General features: G+C 44.8%; 1 protein-coding gene and 1 pseudogene across 1 annotated transcript in view; both read left to right on the forward strand.

Annotated features, from left to right (window-relative positions):
• Window positions 1–909: 909 nt before the first annotated feature.
• On the forward strand, window positions 910–1,501 carry LOC142010229 (translationally-controlled tumor protein homolog pseudogene; annotated as a pseudogene).
• A 2,803-nt stretch (window positions 1,502–4,304) lies between these two features.
• The window catches only part of WDR4 (WDR4 tRNA N7-guanosine methyltransferase non-catalytic subunit), a 33,346-nt gene continuing 17,462 nt past the window's right edge, over window positions 4,305–20,188 (forward strand). Inside the window, exons 1-5 of the mRNA XM_074983410.1 lie at window positions 4,305–4,457; window positions 10,407–10,469; window positions 12,124–12,270; window positions 15,981–16,137; window positions 16,768–16,880. Of these exons, the coding sequence (XP_074839511.1) occupies window positions 4,348–4,457; window positions 10,407–10,469; window positions 12,124–12,270; window positions 15,981–16,137; window positions 16,768–16,880 (590 nt within the window). The 5' untranslated portion in view covers window positions 4,305–4,347. The remainder of the gene's footprint in view (window positions 4,458–10,406; window positions 10,470–12,123; window positions 12,271–15,980; window positions 16,138–16,767; window positions 16,881–20,188) is intronic.

A 20,188-nucleotide genomic window follows, 5' to 3' on the forward strand; every position in this document is an offset into this window, starting at 1 on the left:
CATGTAGAATTTTGAAATCTTTGGCACAGAAATGAATGACCCCAGCACTATAATTTCTGTCATTATTTAGCTCTTACTTGGGGTGAAAGTAACTTACATTTCTTACAGGCACGGCCCTATTGCAACCCAGGTCCCTACCAATTCTTTAAATAGCCCACGGCTGACTTTTGCCACAACTCAGCCAACTATTGCTGGAGCTGCCACTGGATTGTGCCTCCTTACCGTCACCTCTGCTCTTATTCCATAAAGCCTCTTAGGAATTTACCATTGGTATATGCTACCCAAACTACCTGCAATTTATTGTAGGACTGAGGCTTAAAGTTGCACTATACTGAACAGGGGAAATAATAAGGGGAAAAAAGTCTCCACTGGGAGATAGCAAATAAGGTTACCAGCTCTCCAGGTTTGGCTTGGTCTCCAAAAACAAAAGATGAAGTTTTAAAATATTAGATTGTTCCAGGGTGAGAGTCACAAATTTCTTACCAGTATTGTCCACAGCTGGGGTTGTTATGACATGATAGAACCTGTGAGAAATTTTAAGTGTGGGATGGAGTGCAGGAGGGCCTCAGAGCAGGGGGTTGGTGTGTGTGTGTAACAGACCCCCATCCCCATGCTTCATGGAAAATGGGTTATGAACGTAAATATGTGTAACTCAGAACTACTTTGAATGAAAGGTGGCTTGTGGCCGGCCATTTTAAATGTTGTAACCTCCTGGATCTGTAAATCCTATTTTTATGCATGTGTAATTTTTGTAGTTGAAATTCTAAGTATTGTTGGCATATATGCATTCCAAACGTTGGTCTCTGTACACACGTCAATAGGCAGCGTGACTACCCTATTGCCCTTTCTGCTTTGCTCCCTCCCACTCTCGGGTTGCTCCCTGCGCAACGATCCAGTTGTGCCGCTACCATGATCGCCCACCTGGACTGCTTCAGCCAGGATGAGATATTCTCCAATATCTGCAATATGTAGGAGATGTCTGATGGGCTGTGCTTGGACATGGAGGGGAAGATGGTTACCAGAAGAGAGGGTCAGATTGCTGATTCTTTAAATGGTGGCAATGCCTCCTCTAAAAGCACTGAAGAATGAGTAGATCCCACAGTTATCACTGGTGTTGATATAGTAATGAATCATCATCTTCAGGCAACAGCTTTACAAAAGAGTCCTACAAGACGTACATCAAGGACTACATGAAGAAATCAAAGCCAAACTTGAGGAACACAAGCCAGACAGAGTAAAGGCTTTTAGGACAGGGGCTGCAGAATAAGACAAACACATTCTTGCAAACTTCAAACATTACCAGTTCTTTGTAGGTGAGAACATGAATCTAGGTGGCATAGTGGCTCTCCTGGACTTCTGTGAGGACGGAGTAACTCCCTATAGTGACAGTATGGCTTGGGAGGGGATAGCAGTAATGGGTGTCAATTCACATCCAAGGATCTTGTCTGTGAACATGGATTCCAACACACAGGCAATGGCTGATTGCCTAGACAAGACTTAGGTGGATGAGCAACCACGTGACAGTCTCCATCTTGGAGTATAATGTTGCACCAAGGGAACAATGGAATTCCCTAAAGGGGCTCTGCGGGTTCCTTCATCTTTGGTCTTCAGCCAGCTCTATCTTTGTCTTGAGCCTGCCTGGGAAATTGCCTGGTGCCCTAAGGAATACTGAGAACTTTACAGGCGGCCCAGGTCTGATTATGATCATTTCTGATCTGAAGATTTCACCTGATATAAAGTAATTCTTTAGGGTAAGATCTTACAAGTAATTAGATTTTTAGGAGAACAGAATTAGCTGTTTTTCCTCTATTGATTGGGTAACTCATTTTGATCCGCTTGTCATTATCTGTAACCGCGTTCTCATGTTCCTCAACTAACATCATATATGCCACCATGTGCCAACAATGCCCAGATGCTTTGTATATTGGACAGACTTCAAACTCTCTCAGACAAAGAGTTAGTGGGCACAAAACAGACATCAAAACACTCCTGATCCACAAACCAGTTAGTCTACATTTTAATGGAGTGGGCCATTCTGTTAATGACTTAAGAGTTTGCATCTTATTGAAGAAGAATTTTCACACTGCTTTGGAGAGACTGCTGAACTCTCTTTCATATTCAAATTTGACACAGTGGGATGCAAATTTTCTGGGACACTATAGGGGCTCTTTTGCATATTTGGCTTAATCTAATTCTTGACTCCCCCCGCCCCGCCCCTCTGCTCTCTGATTTGCTCACCTTGATATTTTTTTTTCTGATTTGTCAACCTTGATTACTATTTTTGGTTCTCTATGCCTTAAATATTGAGTCTATTCTGGTATGGCTATGGTCTGAAGAAGTGGGTCTGTCCCACAAAAGCTCACCTAATAAATTATTTTGTTAGTCTTTAAAGTGCTACTTGACTGTTTTTTTGTTTTGTAAATGGTACTGTTTTGTTTAATAAACTTTTTATAATCAAACCCAGTGTAGTTACCTAGGGAGAGCTACCACTGTGCATATCTCCCTTTCATTGCTAAAGGGAGCTTACCTAATTAGCCCTCCCCATGGAAATCTTTTGCACAAAGGCCGTGTCTACACGTGCACGCTACTTCAAAGTAGCGGCGCCAACTTCGAAATAGTGCCCGTCACGGCTACACGTGTTGGGCGCTATTTCGAAGTTGAAATCGACATTAGGTGGTGAGACGTCGAAGTCGCTAACCCCATGAGGGGATGGGAATAGCGCCCTACTTCGAAGTTGAATGTCGAAGTAGGGCACGTGTAAACGATCTGCGTCCCGCACCATCGAAATAGCAGGGTCCGCCATGGCGGCCATCAGCTGAGGGGTTGACGCTCTCTCTCCAGCCCCTGCGGGGCTCTATGGTCATCGTGTGCAGCAGCCCTTAGCCCAGGGCTTCTGGCTGCTGCTGCTGCAGCTGGGGATCCATGCTGCATGCACAGGGTCTGCAACCAGTTGTCGGCTCTGTGGATCTTGTGTTGTTTAGTGCAACTGTGTCTGGGAGGGGCCCTTTAAGGGAGCGGCTTGCTGTTGAGTCCGCCCTGTGACCCTGTCTGCAGCTGTTCCTGGCACCCTTATTTCGATGTGTGCTACTTTGGCGTGTAGACGTTCCCTCGCAGCGCCTATTTCGATGTGGTGCTGCCCAACGTCAAAGTTGAACGTCGACGTTGCCAGCCCTGGAGGACGTGTAGACGTTATTCATCGAAGTAGCGTACACATGTAGACGTAGCCAGAGAGACACACATTTATTTGGGGTTTTGATTCCTTCTGGGGGGTTGATTCCCTGAGTGGATGCTGTGCCCTAGAACTGCTTCCACCCAGAGCTGTGGTTAAACAGTGTCTGCATTGTTCTGTAGGGGGGTGGTAACCCCAACTCTGTACTTTAGCTGGGGGAGACCATAGTATCTGACTCAGCTGGAAAGAGGATTCATGAAGCCCCAAAGAGCAATAAGGTGGGTGATCAGCACACCAGGGAACATTACAAGGGATCTTTTGTGACAACACCCATCATAGGCACTTCATGGCAGAAGGGCTACAGGATGTGGGGGATGCAGAAATCAGGGAAAGGAGCTGGGTTGTGGGTGTTGCAAGAGTCAAAGCAAGGAGTTGGGAGGTGTGGGGGGCACAGGGTAGCGGGTGCAAGAGTCAAGCCACGTTGGGGAGTTCAGGGCAGGGTGTGGGGATGCAGGAGTCAGGGCACAGAGTTACAGGTGGAAGGGGAGCTCAGGGCTGCAAGTGCAGCCAACTGGTGCAAGATCCCAAGGGCTGACGATGATCCTGCTGTCTAGCTGTCCGTGCACCAGGGCTGGGGTCTGAGTGCGCTGCGTCCCTGCAGCACGCAGAGCATCGCCGCTCACTTGCCCCTTCGCAGGAGACCTCCAGGATCCCCCGCCCAGCCAACCCCTTGGCACCTGCCGCCATGAAGAGGCTCAGGGCCGGGGAGGACCCGCAGCCACTCTAGCGATAGACAGAAAGTATCTGACACCTCCCGCCCCGTTATACCCCGGCCTCCAATAGGTGCTACAGCAAGACCCCCCCGCCACCGCCACCGCCGCACTTCGCACACGCGTGCGCGCTGGGAAATGACCCCCCGCCCCCCCCCCCGGGAGACCAGGGCCGAATCCTCGAGCAGCCTAGCCCACGTATGCCTAGGGCGCGCTGCTTCTCCAGCCATCAGCGGCCCGTCACGTCCTGTGTTACCGCGCAGGCGCAGGTCCTCTGGGTGCTGGGCGTGCGGCACCCTTTACGTCATTGATCAGCGCTCGCTATGTTGTGACGTCTACAATCCGCGCCGATTCTGTACCGGCTCTGTACATCGCGGCTGGCGGTTGTGAACGTGGGCGGCTGTCCGCATGGAAGCGGCGGGGGCTGGAGGCCGCGGGCCGGGGCTGGCGCTCTGCGGGGCCTTGATGGCCGCCAGCGGCGGGAGCAGCTTTCTAGCAGCTCGCTATCAGGAGCCCAGGTCAGTGCGTGTCCCGGGTCACGGCAGCGCGAGAGTCTGACCCTGACCCTGACCCTAACCCTAACCCTAACCCTAACCCTGAAGCCTTAACTCCCACGCTGTCCAGTGAGCTGGCTGCGTAGGGAGCTCCCCACTGCTTGAGCTCTGCCCTGCCCCCTTGGCTCCATGGGCATTTCGGTCCCTTTAAAGCCAGTAATGTTTTCAAGGCAAGTTCCCGACCCAAGCTGAGTGTATCCCTATGGACTGCGTAACTGTATCAGACTAGGGCTACGTGCTGCTTGTTCTTGCACCTTGCTAATGCAAAATATGTCTGGATACTTTTGAAGGGATAGTGACAAACCAAAAGAGACACCTTGTCCTTGAAACTCAAAACTTTAAAAAGTTAGTGGTAAGTACCCTCATGTGCCAAAGTATCCTCTGAGTCTGCTACACTTGTTTGTAATTTTCTGTCACACTGCATCTTAAATATCAGAGGGGTAGCCGTGTTAGTCTGGATCTTGCAGATTTCCAGGACCAGCATCTGAAGAAGTGAGTTAACTCACGAAAGCTCATGCTCTAAACTTTTCTGTTAGTCTATAAGGTGTCACAGGACCCTCCGTTGCTGCATCTTAAGTGTTTTTCTCTCATGGTGAGAGAGAGGAACTCTGACAACAGAGAAGATAGTACAACTGATAATACACTCTACTCAGGTTCATCCTGTATCTAGCAAATGAATGCACACTGGCTGCAGCTACACTAGCATGTTTTGTGGGCAAAACCCCGGTTTTGTCAACAAAACTTGTGGCACATGCACACACAAAATGCGTTTGTCATTGATATCTGGACAAAACTCAGCATTTTCGCTGGCAGCATTCTGCCTCAAAGCTTTGAGGCATAACACTGCTGTTAGCAGATTCTGTTGGCAAAAAACTGGTTGCTTGGGGGTGGGTGGGGTGTCTTCTTTCAACAGACCAGACATCCACAAAAATGGGCAGCCTTGTATGCTGTGCTTCCAGGTGCCTGTTTTGTCGACAGCGTAGCTGTTGACAGAGCGGTGACCTCTCCCAATTGGCGTTTGTGTGTGGCTGCACTGTGTCAACAGAAATTTTGTCAGGAAAAGTCTCCCAACAGTGACTTCTGCTGACAGAGCACTGTAGTGTAACCGTAGCCACTGATGCTTAACTATATGGCTATAACTAATTTAACTAGTAGAACTAGTGGGCATTGCTCATGTCTGTCCAATTACAGCTGAACTCAAGTGTTTAAAGGATTGGGGCCTAAAACTGTGGCTAAACAACAAAGTAAAAAAATCAGGCTATGTTTACTCTAGAGAGTTTTGTCTATAAAACTCAGGTTTTGTCTACAAAACCTTTGAAGTGTCTGCACACAAAATGCATTTTGTTGACACAAACTGTCAACAAAAAAGCCATGTAGGTGCACCGGGGCGGGGGCGGCCTTTGTCGACAGAGTTGGATCCATAGATGGATCCACATTTATATGTAGACACGATCTGTCGACAGAAGTTTTGTTGGAACATCTCTTCCGACAGACACTTCTGTGGACAGATGCTTCTAGTGTAGACATAGCCTCAGTGAGAGGCAAAAATGTATTGTTTAGAAAGTAAAAATTAAATCCTAGTGAGCAAAATATAAAGGAGCATACGCTCTGGCAAATGAAGTTCGAAATATAAGGGAGGCCGAAAAGAACTTGAACAACAGCTAGCCAGAGACACAAAAAGCAATAGTACTTTTTTTCTCGAGTAGACCAGAAGCGGGAATCCTGCTAAACAACCAGTGCAAGCCACTGGATGATCAAGGTGCTCAAGGAGCACTCACGGACAGTAAGGCCATTGCAGAGAAATTAAATGAATTGTTTGCAGGATTATTATTGCTGTGGATGTGAGGGAGATTCCCAAACCTGAGCCATTTTTTCTCAGTGACAGATCTGAGGAACTGGCCCAGAATGAACTCTCACAAGAAATGGTTTTGGAACTAATTGAGAAACAGTAGTAAGTCACCAGGACTAGATGGTATTCACTTAAGGTTAGGAAGAACCCAAATGTGAAATTGCAGAACTACTTATTATAGTCTGCAATCTATCATTTAAATCAGTGGGGCTACATCTACACTAGCACACTACATCGAAGTAGCCGATTTCGAAGTAAGGACATCGAAATTGGCTACTTCGAAGCATATTGTCTACACATCCTCCAGGGCTGGTGCCATCAATGTTCAACATAGAAGTAGCGACGGGGAATATCAAAAGGAGCCACCCCGGAAGGAAATGTGGAGCGCCCACACGCACAAGCGCTCCCTGTTGAAATAAGGGGCCAGCAAAGCCCCAAGCCGCTCCCTTAAAAGGCCCCTCCCAGACACACTTGCCCTGCACAGCACAAGATCCACAGGGCTGACAACCGGTTGCAGACCCTGTGCATGCAGCATGGACCCCCAGCTGCAGCAGCAGCAGCGAGAAGCCCTGGGCTAAGGGCTGCTGCATGCGGTGACCATAGAGACTCACAGGGACTGGACAGAGCGTCTCTCAACCCCTCAGCTGATGGCCACCATGGAGGACCCCGCTGTTTTGAAGTAGCAGGACGTGGATCGTCTACACATGTCCTACTTCGACCTTGAACATCGAAGTAGGGTGCTATTCCCATCTTCGAATGGGAATAGCGATTTCGACGTCTCACCGCCTAACTTCAATTTCAACGTCGAAATAGCACATGCCGCATGTAGACGCAACGCGTGGTATTTCGACATTGTGCCAGCTACTTCGAAGTAGCCGGCTAGTGTAGACGCACCCCTACTGTACTAAATAACTGGAAAATATTGTGATGCCAGTTATTTAAAAGGGCTCTACAGAGGGTGATCCCATAGATAAACACAAATCGTTGAAGAAGAGCGCGCACTATTTTTGTAAAGGAAACTCATGCCTCGCCACTCTACAAGTATTCTTTGAGAACGCTAATGACCATATAGCAAAGAGGATCCAGTGAATATAGTGTACTTAGATTTCCAGAAAGCCTTTCATAAGGTCCCGCACCAAAAACTCCTAAGCAAAGTAAGCTGTCAAGGGATAAGAAGGAAGGCCTTCTTATGGACTGGTAACTAATAAAAGACAGGAAACAAAGGGTAGATATAAACAGTCAGTTTTCAGAATGAGGAAAAGTAAATAGTGCTGTCCCCCAGGGGCCATTCTGGGGTCTGTAGATGGTGGTTAAAGTCTCTTTTCTCCAGAACACAAACCTGAGACAAACACAGACCTGAGAAGGAGCCGTGCTAGTCTATATACTATCAAAACAAAAAGCAGTCAAGTAGCACTTTAAAGACTAGCAAAATAATTTTAGGTGAGCTTTTGTGGGACAGACCCACTTCTTTAGACCATAGCCATATCAGAACAGACTCAATATTGAAGGCACAGAGAACCAAAAACAGTCAGCAAGGAGGACAAATCAGAAAAAGATGATCAAGGGGATCAAATCAGAGAGTGGAGGGGTGTCGGGGGGAAAGGTCAAGAATTAGATTAAGCCAAGTATGTAGATGGGCCCCTATACTGACTCAGAAAATTCCCATCCCGGTTCAAACCACGTGTTAATGTGCCAAATTTGAATATAAAACATAGCTCGTCTGTTTCTCTTTGAATAGTGGTGGGAAAATTTTTTTTCAGTAGCACACATACTCTTAAGTCATTAACAGAATGCCCCATTCCATTAAAATGTTGACTAACTGGTTTGTGGATCTGGAGTGTTTTGATGTCTGTTTTGTGCCCATTAACCCTTTGTCTAAGGGAGTTAGAAGTCTGTCCAAAATACAAAGCATCTGGGCATTGTTGGCATGTGATGGCATATATGATGTTAGCTGAGGAGCATGAGAAAGTGCCCATGATTCTGTGAGTAACCTGGTTAGGTCCAGTGATGGTATTTCCAGAGAAGATATGTGGACAAAGCTGGCAGCGGGCTTTGTTGCAGGGAAAGGTTTCAGGACTGGTGTTCCTGGGGTATAGACTCTGGCTGTTTGTGAGGATCCTCATAAGGTTTGGAGGTTGTCTGTAGGAGAGAACAGGCATGTCACCTAGGGCCTTCTGGAGTGTGGCATCCTGATTAAGGATAGGTTGTAGGTCTTTAATAATTTGTTGCAGTGGTTTGAGCTGGGGGCTGTAAGTGATGACCAATGGTGTTCTGTTCTTGGCTTTTTTGGAGTAGCTGGTCTCTGGCTATTCCTCTGGCCCTGTTGATTTGCTTTTTTACTTCTCTTGGTGGGTAATTCAGATTTATGAATATTTGGTAAAGATCTTGTAGTTTTTGGTCTCTGTCAGTTGGATCAGAGCAAATGCGATTGTATCTAAGAGCTTGACTGTAAACAATGGACCTAGTTATGTGTGCAGGATGGAAGCTAGAAGGGTGTAGGTAAGTATAACGATCAGTAGGTTTTCAGTAGTGTGGTACTGATCAGGCCATCCTTGATTAGTACTGTAGTGTCCAGTACTGTTTTTGGTTCTCTGTGCCGTAAATATTGAGTCTGTTCTGGCATGGCTATGGTCTGAAGAAGTGGGTCTGTCCCACGAAAGCTCACCTGATAAACTATTTTGCTAGTCTTTAAAGTGCTACTTGACTGCTTTTTGTTTTGACAGACCTGAGAGTTTGTGTTCTGAAGAAGAGAGACTTTAACAACCGTCTACAAAGAGAATGTTTGGAACTGATATTCATATTCAAATTCAACACATTAACACAGGGTTTGAACAGGGACAGCAACCACCTGACCCATTATAAGGACTCTTTCATGTACTTTGATGTTTGACTTAACACTTAACTTCCCCACCCCTCATCCCACTCTTTCTGCTCTTCTATCTGTTTTGCCAACCTTGATAACAATTTTTCTGATCTGTCAGCCTTAATAATTTTTGGACCTCTGTGCTTCGTATATTGAGTCTGCTCTGGTATGGCTATGATCTGAGGAAGTGGATCTGTCTTATGAAAGCTCATCAACTAATAAATTATTTTGTTAGTCTTTACCTACTTGACTGCTTTTTTGTTTCCACATTACACTCTTGCAATAACTACACCACTGGGTGAACCAGTATGCTTACTTTGTGTTCTTATTGCATTTTACTTGAGTACAGGTTGAACCTCTCTAGTCCAGAACACTCTTGACCAGCAACGTGTAATCTGGCATGATTTTAGTTAGCTGGAGGACCACTTATCATGGGAGGGGCCAAGTTTCCTATGTTCCCATAAAGTTTGTTTAGTCACCAGTCTTGTCTGTGCTGTTATTTATTTATAATTTCCCCCTAAATATCTTTTAAGAGCCCGGTAAGCAGTGGAAGTGTTGATGCTGCTAGACAATATTATCCTCCCATGGTCCAGCAAATTCTCTTGTTCAGCACCGATCACATCCTGAGAGTGATGGATGAGAGGTTCAACCTGAGAAGGAGCTTCTTCCAAGGGCTAGGTAGAGAGTATGGAAGATGAGGTAAATAAGCATTCATGTGTGATCCTAAGCAAGGCCTTGATTTCTCAATCTCCAGTCACGTTTGTTACACAAATTGTTCACATACAGAGAGCACAATTTTAAACTTACCAGTCTTTATGCTTCCTGGCAGCTTGCACAGAGCTAGTTTGTGCTTGTCACATTTTTTCCTGTAGTCACAGTAAATGCCAAAACAGAGATTCAAGTGCAGATGGCAAATATGATTGAGAAACTAGTGGAAATAAATTTCTCAGTTTTTCACTGGAAAGAATCACAGTTGCTTTCCTTTCAACTAACAGCTTCTGGTTGGTTTGCATCTGGGATATGAGGTGCCAAACTTCAACAACTGTTAAGTAATCTGGAAAGGTCTTTGGGGTACCAAGGGGGAGTTGAAGCAGGAGAGGGAAGGAAACATGGTAAGGTATATAGTCTGGTGCATTACAGATAAATCTGCACTCTCCATGGGAAAAGAGTGATTTTGTTTTGTTAACCTTTTTCTTTCCAGTGCTGATGATCTCTTCACGTATGACTGCATCACTGCAGGCAAGAAGTCTCAAGAAGGCACAGGGTGAGAGAATTTGTATCAATTCTTTACTCCTGTTTCAGAGAATACATTACTTCCTCTCATGTGGTGTCAAATAGAATAAAATGCATAAATTAGGAGTGCATAATAATATGAGACAAGTGGCTTAATTTCTCATTGTGTTGTCCTCTTTTTTACTAACTTATGTATTTTTAGCTTTACTCTTGCTTGGAGGGTATGACAGTGGATAGTTAAAAGGAACATGGAAAGTTAACATTTCTATGTGATTTTTATTATCTAAACTTACAAGAATTTAAAAGTGTGTGTGTGTGTGTGTGTGTGTGTGTGTGGAGAAAGCTATCTTTTAGTTTTACTTTAAACACTGGACAGTACTTTATCCATAGTCAGTCTCTGTGTTTCCACTGGACACTTAGATTTTGATTCTATATCCAGGGCTGTAAGCACAGATCTCAGCACACTTGTAATCAGATTGGCTATGTCTACACTACAGCGATCTTTCAAAATAAATCCTTCTGCAAGATCTCTTCCAAAAGAACTTATTTCAAAAGAGAGCATCCTCACACAAAAAAGCGGAACAAAAGAGTGATCTGCTCTTTTGAAAGACAGTGTCCATATAGTCCCTGCTATTTCAAAAGAATAGGCCAGGGGTTGAAAAATCAGGGGCCATGAGGACTGCTTTTTCGAATAAAAGGGCCTGAGGAGCATCTACACGTCGTCTTTAGAAAGAAGCATCATGTTCTTTTGATTTAATTTTGAAATAATGCTTTTTGTGTGTAAAAGCTCTCCTGGATATTTCAAAAGAGCTTGCTAGTGTAGACATGACCATATTGATGTCTTTCCTATAATTGATTTACGTTCTTTCCACAGTAGCGGGAGAGACAATCTTTCACAATAAGAAAGGCTAATAGTAAAGCTACAAAAACATACATGTATGCAGTAGGGTCTCAGCATTCACAAACTTAATGTTTGCAAACTCAATTAGTCTCAAGCGGCCGCTTCCCCACACACACAGACACAGTAGGGTCTCAGCATTCACAAGGGTTCCATGCGTATGTACGCACGCGAATAGTACTTGAACTTCATATTCTGAAGCTAGGTTTGAAGTTGACTATACCCCTCTAGATATGGTTTTAATTATTTTCTTTTGAATAAGTGTAATTTACATCTAACATTGTAAATTTAGTTAGGGTAAAATTTTCTCTTTAAATTCAAAAGCATGGTTCATACCAAATTTAGATAAATCCTCATATATAGGATTTAATTAATAATATTATGCCATTAAAAACATTGGATCACTTTTCAGATGTCCATTGATTTCATCAGAATGGCTGAAAGGATGTCAGAATCTGCTTTGGTAGATCTAGATGCAAGATCTTGCCTGTCACTTTTTGGAATTAATTTGTTTTACAATTAACTTTAATGGGATATGGATGCAGTCGTTTTAGGTGTGAAATGCATAATTGCTCACAAAACAAATCTTTACCATGCTTTTTTCTGCATTAATATTCACATTAAGCTAGTAATTTTCATCAGTGAAACATGATATATTTTTAAAATGTTACTTTGTACTGCTTGCTGGTGGCATTTTAATTACAAGTTTCTCTTATAAGCCATTTAAATAAATATGCTTAAAGTTGTCTGTTCACGAATAAACCATTTTCTCCTTTCTGTATTTTAGACAGGATGGACAGCCAGCAGTTAAAGCAAGTGATTGTATTCTTGCTTTTGCCTTCTCCTCATCAGGAAATTATTTTGCTTTGACTGATGACAATAAACGTCTGATTCTTTTTCGGACTAAGCCTTGCTGGGAATGCCTTAGTGTCAGGTAGGGACACAGGATAATGAGTGTTGATGTATAATAAATTAGAGTAATTGCTGATATTTACAGTTTTAAAATGGCAGGATTTGGGACACAGGTGTTTATTACTACTGGCTTCTGTCTCTTACCTCGAACTTGCTTGAGTGAATTTATTTTTAGTGGAAGGGAGGATCAATCTTAAGAGGTTAATCTAGAAGTTATGTTTGTACTTTACAAGCTTCTTTCAAAATTTTCAATTTTACTTCATTTTGATTCACATCCTTTCTTTCCTGCAGAAACCCATTTAGATGTTAAGCAAACTATCATTGGAAAGTCAAGTTTTTGGCCAAGGATGTAGGGGAACAATATCTATTTACTTATTACAAAAATTATCTTTTGGATATTTATAAACAGCACCCTCTCTGCTCTGTGTGAACACTAACACTTAAAGAACCACACATCTATTAATGAACACCATTGCCAACATAATCCAAGATAGTTTTGTGGGAGAGAAGATCTTGGAACAACCTCCATCAGTTCCCTAAAAATCTGTCTTTACATACAAGTCCGGCATTACATTAGCTCTATTCTCCAATCCCCTGACCCCCTTTGAAAGAAGTACAATCTCTTGCTTGTCCACTAGAGGTCCTCGTGTAATAAATCTATCTGCTGCTTGTGATAGTTTGTGATACACCCAGGGCTTTTCAAAAGCAAAGTTGTGTCAAATGAAGTTTCCACTTATATTGATTGCTGAAGATACTTGTCCCATCTACAGGGTGTACTTCCGTCTTCTGGCACCCCCAGGACCTGAGTGGTCTTGAATGAGAGGATTTGCCAGACAAGCGGATGTCAGGCCCCTAGGCTGTCTGGACAGGGTCCCCACTCCTGCTGGGCTCCCCCACCCTGGCCAGTTTCCCCACTGCTGCGGGGCTGCTGGTGGAGCTCCATGCATCAGCTGATGCCCCTCTGTGGGGCTCCTGACTGGGGCTGGGCTCCACACAGTAAGACCCCCCAACCCCAGCCAGGTTCCCAGTAGTTTGGTTCCCCAACCTGGCTCCCTGCCCTGGGGCTCCCAGAGTGAGCAGCCAGTGGGGATCGCTGCCACTAGCAGGGCTCTGCTGTGCCCTGCACACCAGGAGCTCTGTGGTCCAGATGCTCTCTCCTCCAGCAGCATCCGTTGTCCTGCTGGACAAGGGATTTTGCAGGACAAGAGAGTTTCGACCTATACAAAGATGAATTGTATTATAGTATTGTATTCCTCTCTCCCCCTATCATTTCTGCCTGTGACTTAGATGATGGACTTATAGTGTCTCGCCCAGTGGCACACAGGAAGCCTTTGGCAGATCTAGAAATAGAAAAGAACGCCCATTTTATTGCTTTAACTCAAGGTCATTCTCCTTTTCCTGTGATTAGTGTTGAACATAGCCTCATAAATGAAACAAACATCCACATGCACAAAACCAAACTTAAGACTGCATTGAAGTACTTTCAAGGACTACCTCTGCCCTTGAGTCCCCTGCCATTGTGTGACCTTTAGTTCCCCAGGAGCCCAACTTGTTGTCATCCAACAAACCCATTTTCCCATTTTAAAGTGTTTGTTGCCTCTTGCTGTACTGGTGACCTCTACAAAGAGAAGGAGAAATGACATAATTCCTCGGTGCAATCAAGTGCACAGGTAATCTCATGGTGCTCTAATCTCTTTTGGTCAGGCTGGCAAAAAGTAAATTTAACGATTGAGATAAGTGGTAACTTGGTGGAGCCCATCATCGCTCTCTGATCAGTCCTCCTTTGGCTGTGGGAAAAATTATGGTCACAGAAGCCTAATTAGCAGCTCAGCATATGTCTGCAATTGAAAACCCTGTGCTAACTGACTCAGCCTCAAGGGGCTTTGGGCTAAGGTTCTGTTACGTTGTGGAGTAAACAGTTGGGCTCCGCCTGCAGCCTGAGCTCTGGGTCCCTCCAAGTTAACAAGGTCTAGCGTCCAGGCTTCAACCTGAGTCCAAACCTCTATGCTGCAATTAAACAGCCCCTTAGCCTGAGCTCTGTGAGCCCAAGTCAGCTGGCATGGGCCACCCATGAGTTCTTAACTGTAGTGCAAGCAAACCTTCAGAACGTGTGACCCTATGGCTGGCACAGTTTAAATTATATTTTTCTTCATGAATTTTGTTCAGTCTCACCATAGAGTCTGCTTGTCTCTTGTCATTATTTTGGATGAATTTCTGCCGAGAGCTAGGCTCGTAGATTTTGTGGGGCTCTGGGGTAGGGCTTGAGGGGAGTGAGGTGAATGTCTCTTTTTTCCCCTGCTTCTCAGTTGGGGGCCACCTCTGTGGGGGCATTTAGGTGTTTTTTCCATCTCTATGACAGGTGGTAGCTATGTCAGGGGGAGAAACTCTCCTGCTGATATAGCACTGTCTGTATGGAAGTTAGGTCAGTATAACTACATCGCTCCATGATGTGGATTTCTCACACATCTGTGCAGTGTAGTTATACAAATATAGGTCAGCCATGTAGACCAGGCCTCAGTCAGATGTCTTTGCTGGGGGGATCTGCAGTACAGTAGACCCCCGTCTTACACAACCCCACGTTAAGTCAAAATTCATGCAACTCAGGGAGCCAGGAAACTGACCAGCGCAGCAGAGCTGGTCAATTTCCTGTCTCCCATGAGTGAGGGGGCAGCCAAGAGCCTGGCTCTGGGATGCTTGCTGCTCACAGGTAGGGAAAACTGACTGGTGCTAATGTGCTGGTCAGTTTCCCTGCTCCTGTCAGGGGCGGCAGCCTAACTCTTAGCTCTGCCACCCCTCTCCTGTAAAGGGCAGCAGTCTGACTCTTGGCTGCTTCCCCTGACAGGAGTGGGTGAAGCTGTGCCTCTGACAGGGTTCCCTGCTCATGTCAGGGGCGGCACTGTCAGTGGTGGCAGCCGAGAGTCAGGCTTTCAGCTGCTGCCCCTGACTGGATTAGGGAAACCTTGTGGCAGCCTGACTTTCCACTCCCCTCCACTTGCAGAGACAGGAAACTCACCAGGGCAGCAAAGCTCATCAGTTTCCCCGTTCCTGTTGGGGTGGCAGCCTCTCCTGTCAGGGGCAGCATCTCAGCTATCTCCACTGACAGGAGCAAGGAAACCTCTCCTGTCAGTGGTGACTGAGTCAGCTGCCGCCCCTGACAGGAGCCAGGAAACTGACCAGCACAGCAGTGCTGGTCAGTTTCCCTGGTCCTCTGAGTGGCAGGGAGCTGGTGCCAGGCCATGTTAACCCGAGATACATGCAACTCAAGTGCCTTATCTCAGGGGTCTACTGTATACTAGAGCCCAGAACTTTGATTTGGAAAGAGGAGGGACTTGGGCTTCTGCCCAGAAACAAGTAAAGCTAGTGGCCTAAGACTTGGGGGGTGGAATTTCTGGAGCAGAATGCAGAGAGGGACTGTTACCTTGAAACTGATGCGGTGACAGTGTGTGTGATCTATGGCAATGTGAACTGGCGAGAGTCACAAAACAAGTATTACAGGAAACGAATAGTGAAAAAAGTGACAAGAAAGAGTTGTGTACAGCTGCAGAAAGATCAGGTTCTGAGAAAGTGTGTATAGCAGGAGCTGACTTTTTTGGTCAGAAGAAATCTGAGTAGGTGGCCATGCTTATGATTCAGGAAGAAGAGGTACCTGCCCTAAACAGGGACTCAATGGCCGTGTCAGAATCTCTAATTAGAGTATCTCTAATTGTGTCCCCCTTTTCTTCCCCCTTTCAGGTCTGTTGTTAGAAGATGCACGTCTCTGATTATTACAGCTGCAGAGGATAAGATTCTGGTTGCAGACAAGTCTGGTGATGTCTTTTCTTATTCGATAACAGAACCACAAAAAGCCGGAAAGGTTGAGCTTGGGCACCTATCCCTGCTCTTGGATGTGGTATGTATGTTTATGAATGAAGCTTCCCTGTAAACTTTCCCCATCCACTTAAAGAAGATTTTTAACATTATGTTATTCCTAAGCCCAGTTCATATGACTTTCAAAAAATCCCCTCTAGTTGCTTTAGATAAGATAGACTAAAGATCAGCCTCTCTTCCCTTCTGAGGCCTTATAAGAACAAAAATGCAAGAGGCAGGGAGAACAGTTTGCAGAGGGGATGCAGTGAATAGATCTTCTCATAGCATAACTTTTAAGAGCTGTTTTTTTTTTAATTAATCATAAAACTTAGAGATGAAATTTGTTTATGAGCTCATCCTGTCTGACCTGTCAATATGGCAGTACAATATTTTAGTGCTTTGTCCATTTTTAAATACAATGCTTTCATTGTGTTCCTTTTGCAAGTTATTGGCTTTGATAAAGTCAACAGTATTCCTGCCTTCTGCTACTAATTCTTTATTTGTTATGAAAAAGGCGTGGCGCTTTCATTCTAAACATAAATTGTGGCTTATTGCTTGCATGGCACATTCGAAATCATGAACTGGCATATTTGGATTTATTGTTTAATCACTTGTTTGAAAGCAGTGCATCAATGGATATCCAGAGCTATTTGGGCTTGTTTTGCATCAACAGGCACTGAGTCCTGATGACCAGTATATCCTAACTGCGGACAGAGATGAAAAGATTCGAGTCAGTTTGACTAGAGCACCGCATAACATCGTATCTTTCTGCCTTGGTCACAGAGAGTAAGTTTGCAGACCTGTTTAGCGGCTGGCCAGAGAGAGTTGTTCCTGTTCGTGGAGCAAAATCTACATTCTGGGTGAAAGAAACTGCCTACATTGTGGTGCTTTAGTTCAGGGTGTAGCTTAGCCTGCAGCAAAGGACACCTTTGTGTCCTGTGATTGTGCAGCATCTGGCACAATGGGGCCATGACTAGGGCTCTTAAGGAGCTACACATAATAAATAACTAAATCAATATGTGAGCCAGAATATAGGGGAGCTCACTGTAGGGAGAAGAGGATATGAGCAGAGCTTAAAGCAAGGGAGATCATGGGGAAAGCTCAAAGGAAAGGAGATTACAGGGAGCAGAGAGCTCCCTCTCCCTAATTTCAAACAGAAAGAGAGTGCCCTTTTCATTCCCTGCTCTCTTCTTTGGGTGTTGAGGTTAGAGGCTTGCAAGTCATGGATAGCTAAAGAGGAGAGCAGTAGAAGGAAATGGTGCATAGTTGGAGAGAATGGAAAAGCTCCATGCCTTTCTGTTCATTGGTATCGCAACAGTAGCATTAGTTAGGGCAGGGGCCTGCAACCGAAATAGCGAGAAGAGCCATTTTTTCAAATTCAGGTACAAAAGCAATCCTTCAAGAGTTGCAATGCATGTGAATACGAGACAGTCCTTAATGAATAACAGCAAACCGTACTTTTTGTCACCCCTGTTTTAAGAACAGTGCAGATACAATGATTTGTAGCAGTTAGAAAGTTGTTACCCCATCTCCAGGCTTTACCCACCTCAACCCCCAAACCTGCCCCCCATCCCCAGGTTTAACTCCTTCAAACCATGCCCCCCACCCCGGGTTTAACCTCTCTCAGCTCCAAGCCTGCCTCAGCTGACAAGCTCCATATGTTGCTGCTCGTCTCCACTGCCATCTCCTTCTCAGCGTGGCTCCGATAGGGGCAGGCTGAGCTGGCCCTCCCACCAGCTCTCCTACAGGCTGACTCTCTCCATGTGGAGCACGTGCCTGCCCTGCCAGCTTCCCCCCCGCTGTGGCTGACTGCTCAGGGGCTCCTGAGGCTGCTGCCACGTAAACAAAAAAACTAAATTTCGTTTTAACTGCAGGCTTTGTTTAAGCGGCAGTAGCCTCCAGATCTGCAAGAGGAGTCGGGTGGCAGCACTCAGAGCTGCAAATGGCTCCTTAAAGAGCCGCATGCGGCTCCAGAGTTGCAGGTTGCCGATCCCTGAGCTATGGGAAAAGAGTACCCTAATTGGAAATCACCTATCATCTCTGGCTCAGAAGAGGGTTTTTCTGCCCTGCCCCAGCATCCCCTCTTCAATCAGGAGGGAGGACAAGTATCTGACACATTTTATGGAAATCTTCTGAAATGCAGGAAATAGCATTGGTGTTTCAAAGCTGCCTGTAGGGGGCACTGCCTTTCCATTTAGCTTGGTTTTGATATTAGTATGCGTTCGTCCTCATAGTCAGAGGTTGTTCGTTATTCTAGCCTTAGAGGCATATCACGAAGAGCACCAGTGAAATGCCCCTGCCTAGGGTTGCACATTGCTGTACACAAACATGTTTCTGTTTTTCTGGCTGTGGCGCTACTTGGGGACACACATGATCTTTCGGATCTATTTCTTCACTTGTTCCTATTCACCTGCAGTTGAGCGTATCAACGCATGTCATTGGGAACAGGACTTAGAAAGAGAGTCAGGGGAGTGGTGCTGTATTGGATATGTTGTACACACCTTCGCCCAGTCTAATTTAACTACTGAAAAGTTTTAACAAAGTGCTAAGAACACTGTTAAATAAGATATTCAATATCTTATCAATACTAATATTAATTAATATAACTTTTGACTGCCAGCAATTATTTGCATACATTTTAGACATCCTCTAAAAGCTGCATACTTTTTAGATTGGCAAAGCTCTAAATAGCCTTTGAACTCAAGGCTTCTGTTGTGTATTTACATTGCTGTGTTTGATCTCTGCTTATTGCATTAACAGTTGTATCTATAATGAACAGAGAGTTTTGATGTTCAAGAAAAACATTGGCTATAAGTGGGGGCTATTGTGCCTGGACAAACCACTCGTTAACAATTCCACAATAAAATGGCACTTAATACAACTGGCACAAACACTTTTAAAAATTCATTTTTAATTATGATAGTAACTCATTTGGGGACTCAGTGCATTTATAATTTTACTGGCTTGTTTCTCATTTGAGTTCTCCTGTTTTTGGAGGGCATGTATTTTAATTTAAATTTATTTTTATAATTGAAATTGCAGCATTACATCTCCATGCACCTGCCGTGACTGCTTCGTAATCAGCAAAATTCACTTGATATTTTAATTGGCTTTAAATTGTTCCTTTTCAGAAGAAAGAATCCTCCTTTTAAACAAACCAAAACCAAAATTCAAACGTGTGTTCTAACCTTTGCAGTGCATTGATGGCAGCATTTTATGTTAGTGCACATGTCCCCTGGGTTGGTGTGGAACTTTTGAAGTTCTTGTTCTTTTAAAAGAACCCTGAGGCTATCGTGGTGGAAGTTGCAGTATTATACGCTCCTTGACATTATTGCAGTTCCCAGCTGGATGCAGCTTATCCTAGAAAGGAAAGTGAAGGAATAATGAAATGTTGCCCTAAAACTGAGTTCAGCTTGAACCTCTCTAATCTGGCACCCTTGGGACCTGATTGGTGCTGGACAAGAGAATTTGCCAGACCAGGTGAGGTCAATATTGTCTAGCAGCATTACCAACACTTCTGCTGCTTACTGTGCTCTTAGAAGACACGTAGGGGTAAGTTACAGCTACATAACAGCACAGAACACTGAGAACCAGGACTGGTGGCTGTAAACAAACTTGGCCACATCCATAAGTGGTCATTCAGCTAACTAAAATCATGCCGGATTGTGTGTGTTGCCAGATGAGTGTTCTAGATTAGAGAGGTTCATCCTATAGTTGGTGCCTTAGGTGGCCCCCAGATGCTGCGGGGGAGCTGTCATGCACTGATACTATATCATCACTAATTAAAACAAACTCTACGCTGATGTATTTGAGGGATTTTTAAATTTTATGTTGATAATTGATCCATGAGTGAGATACAGATCCATTTGTAAATCCAATTCTGTGTGCACATTCTAATGTAAGTGACTAAACATTCATACAAACAACACTGTCTTCCCTAGTCAGAACGTGATCATCAGTAGCATTCCTATAATACAAGAACGTAAGCACTTCCTGTGTTACAGTAAGGAGTACGCGAACCCAGAGTGTGCGACTCCGCTCTTATGTCACTGACCCTGATTCCTACAGTAAACCCTGGAAATGTGCCATTTCCA

Source organism: Carettochelys insculpta, chromosome 1 (assembly GCF_033958435.1).
Source record: "Carettochelys insculpta isolate YL-2023 chromosome 1, ASM3395843v1, whole genome shotgun sequence".
Classification (NCBI taxonomy): Eukaryota; Metazoa; Chordata; order Testudines; family Carettochelyidae; genus Carettochelys; species Carettochelys insculpta.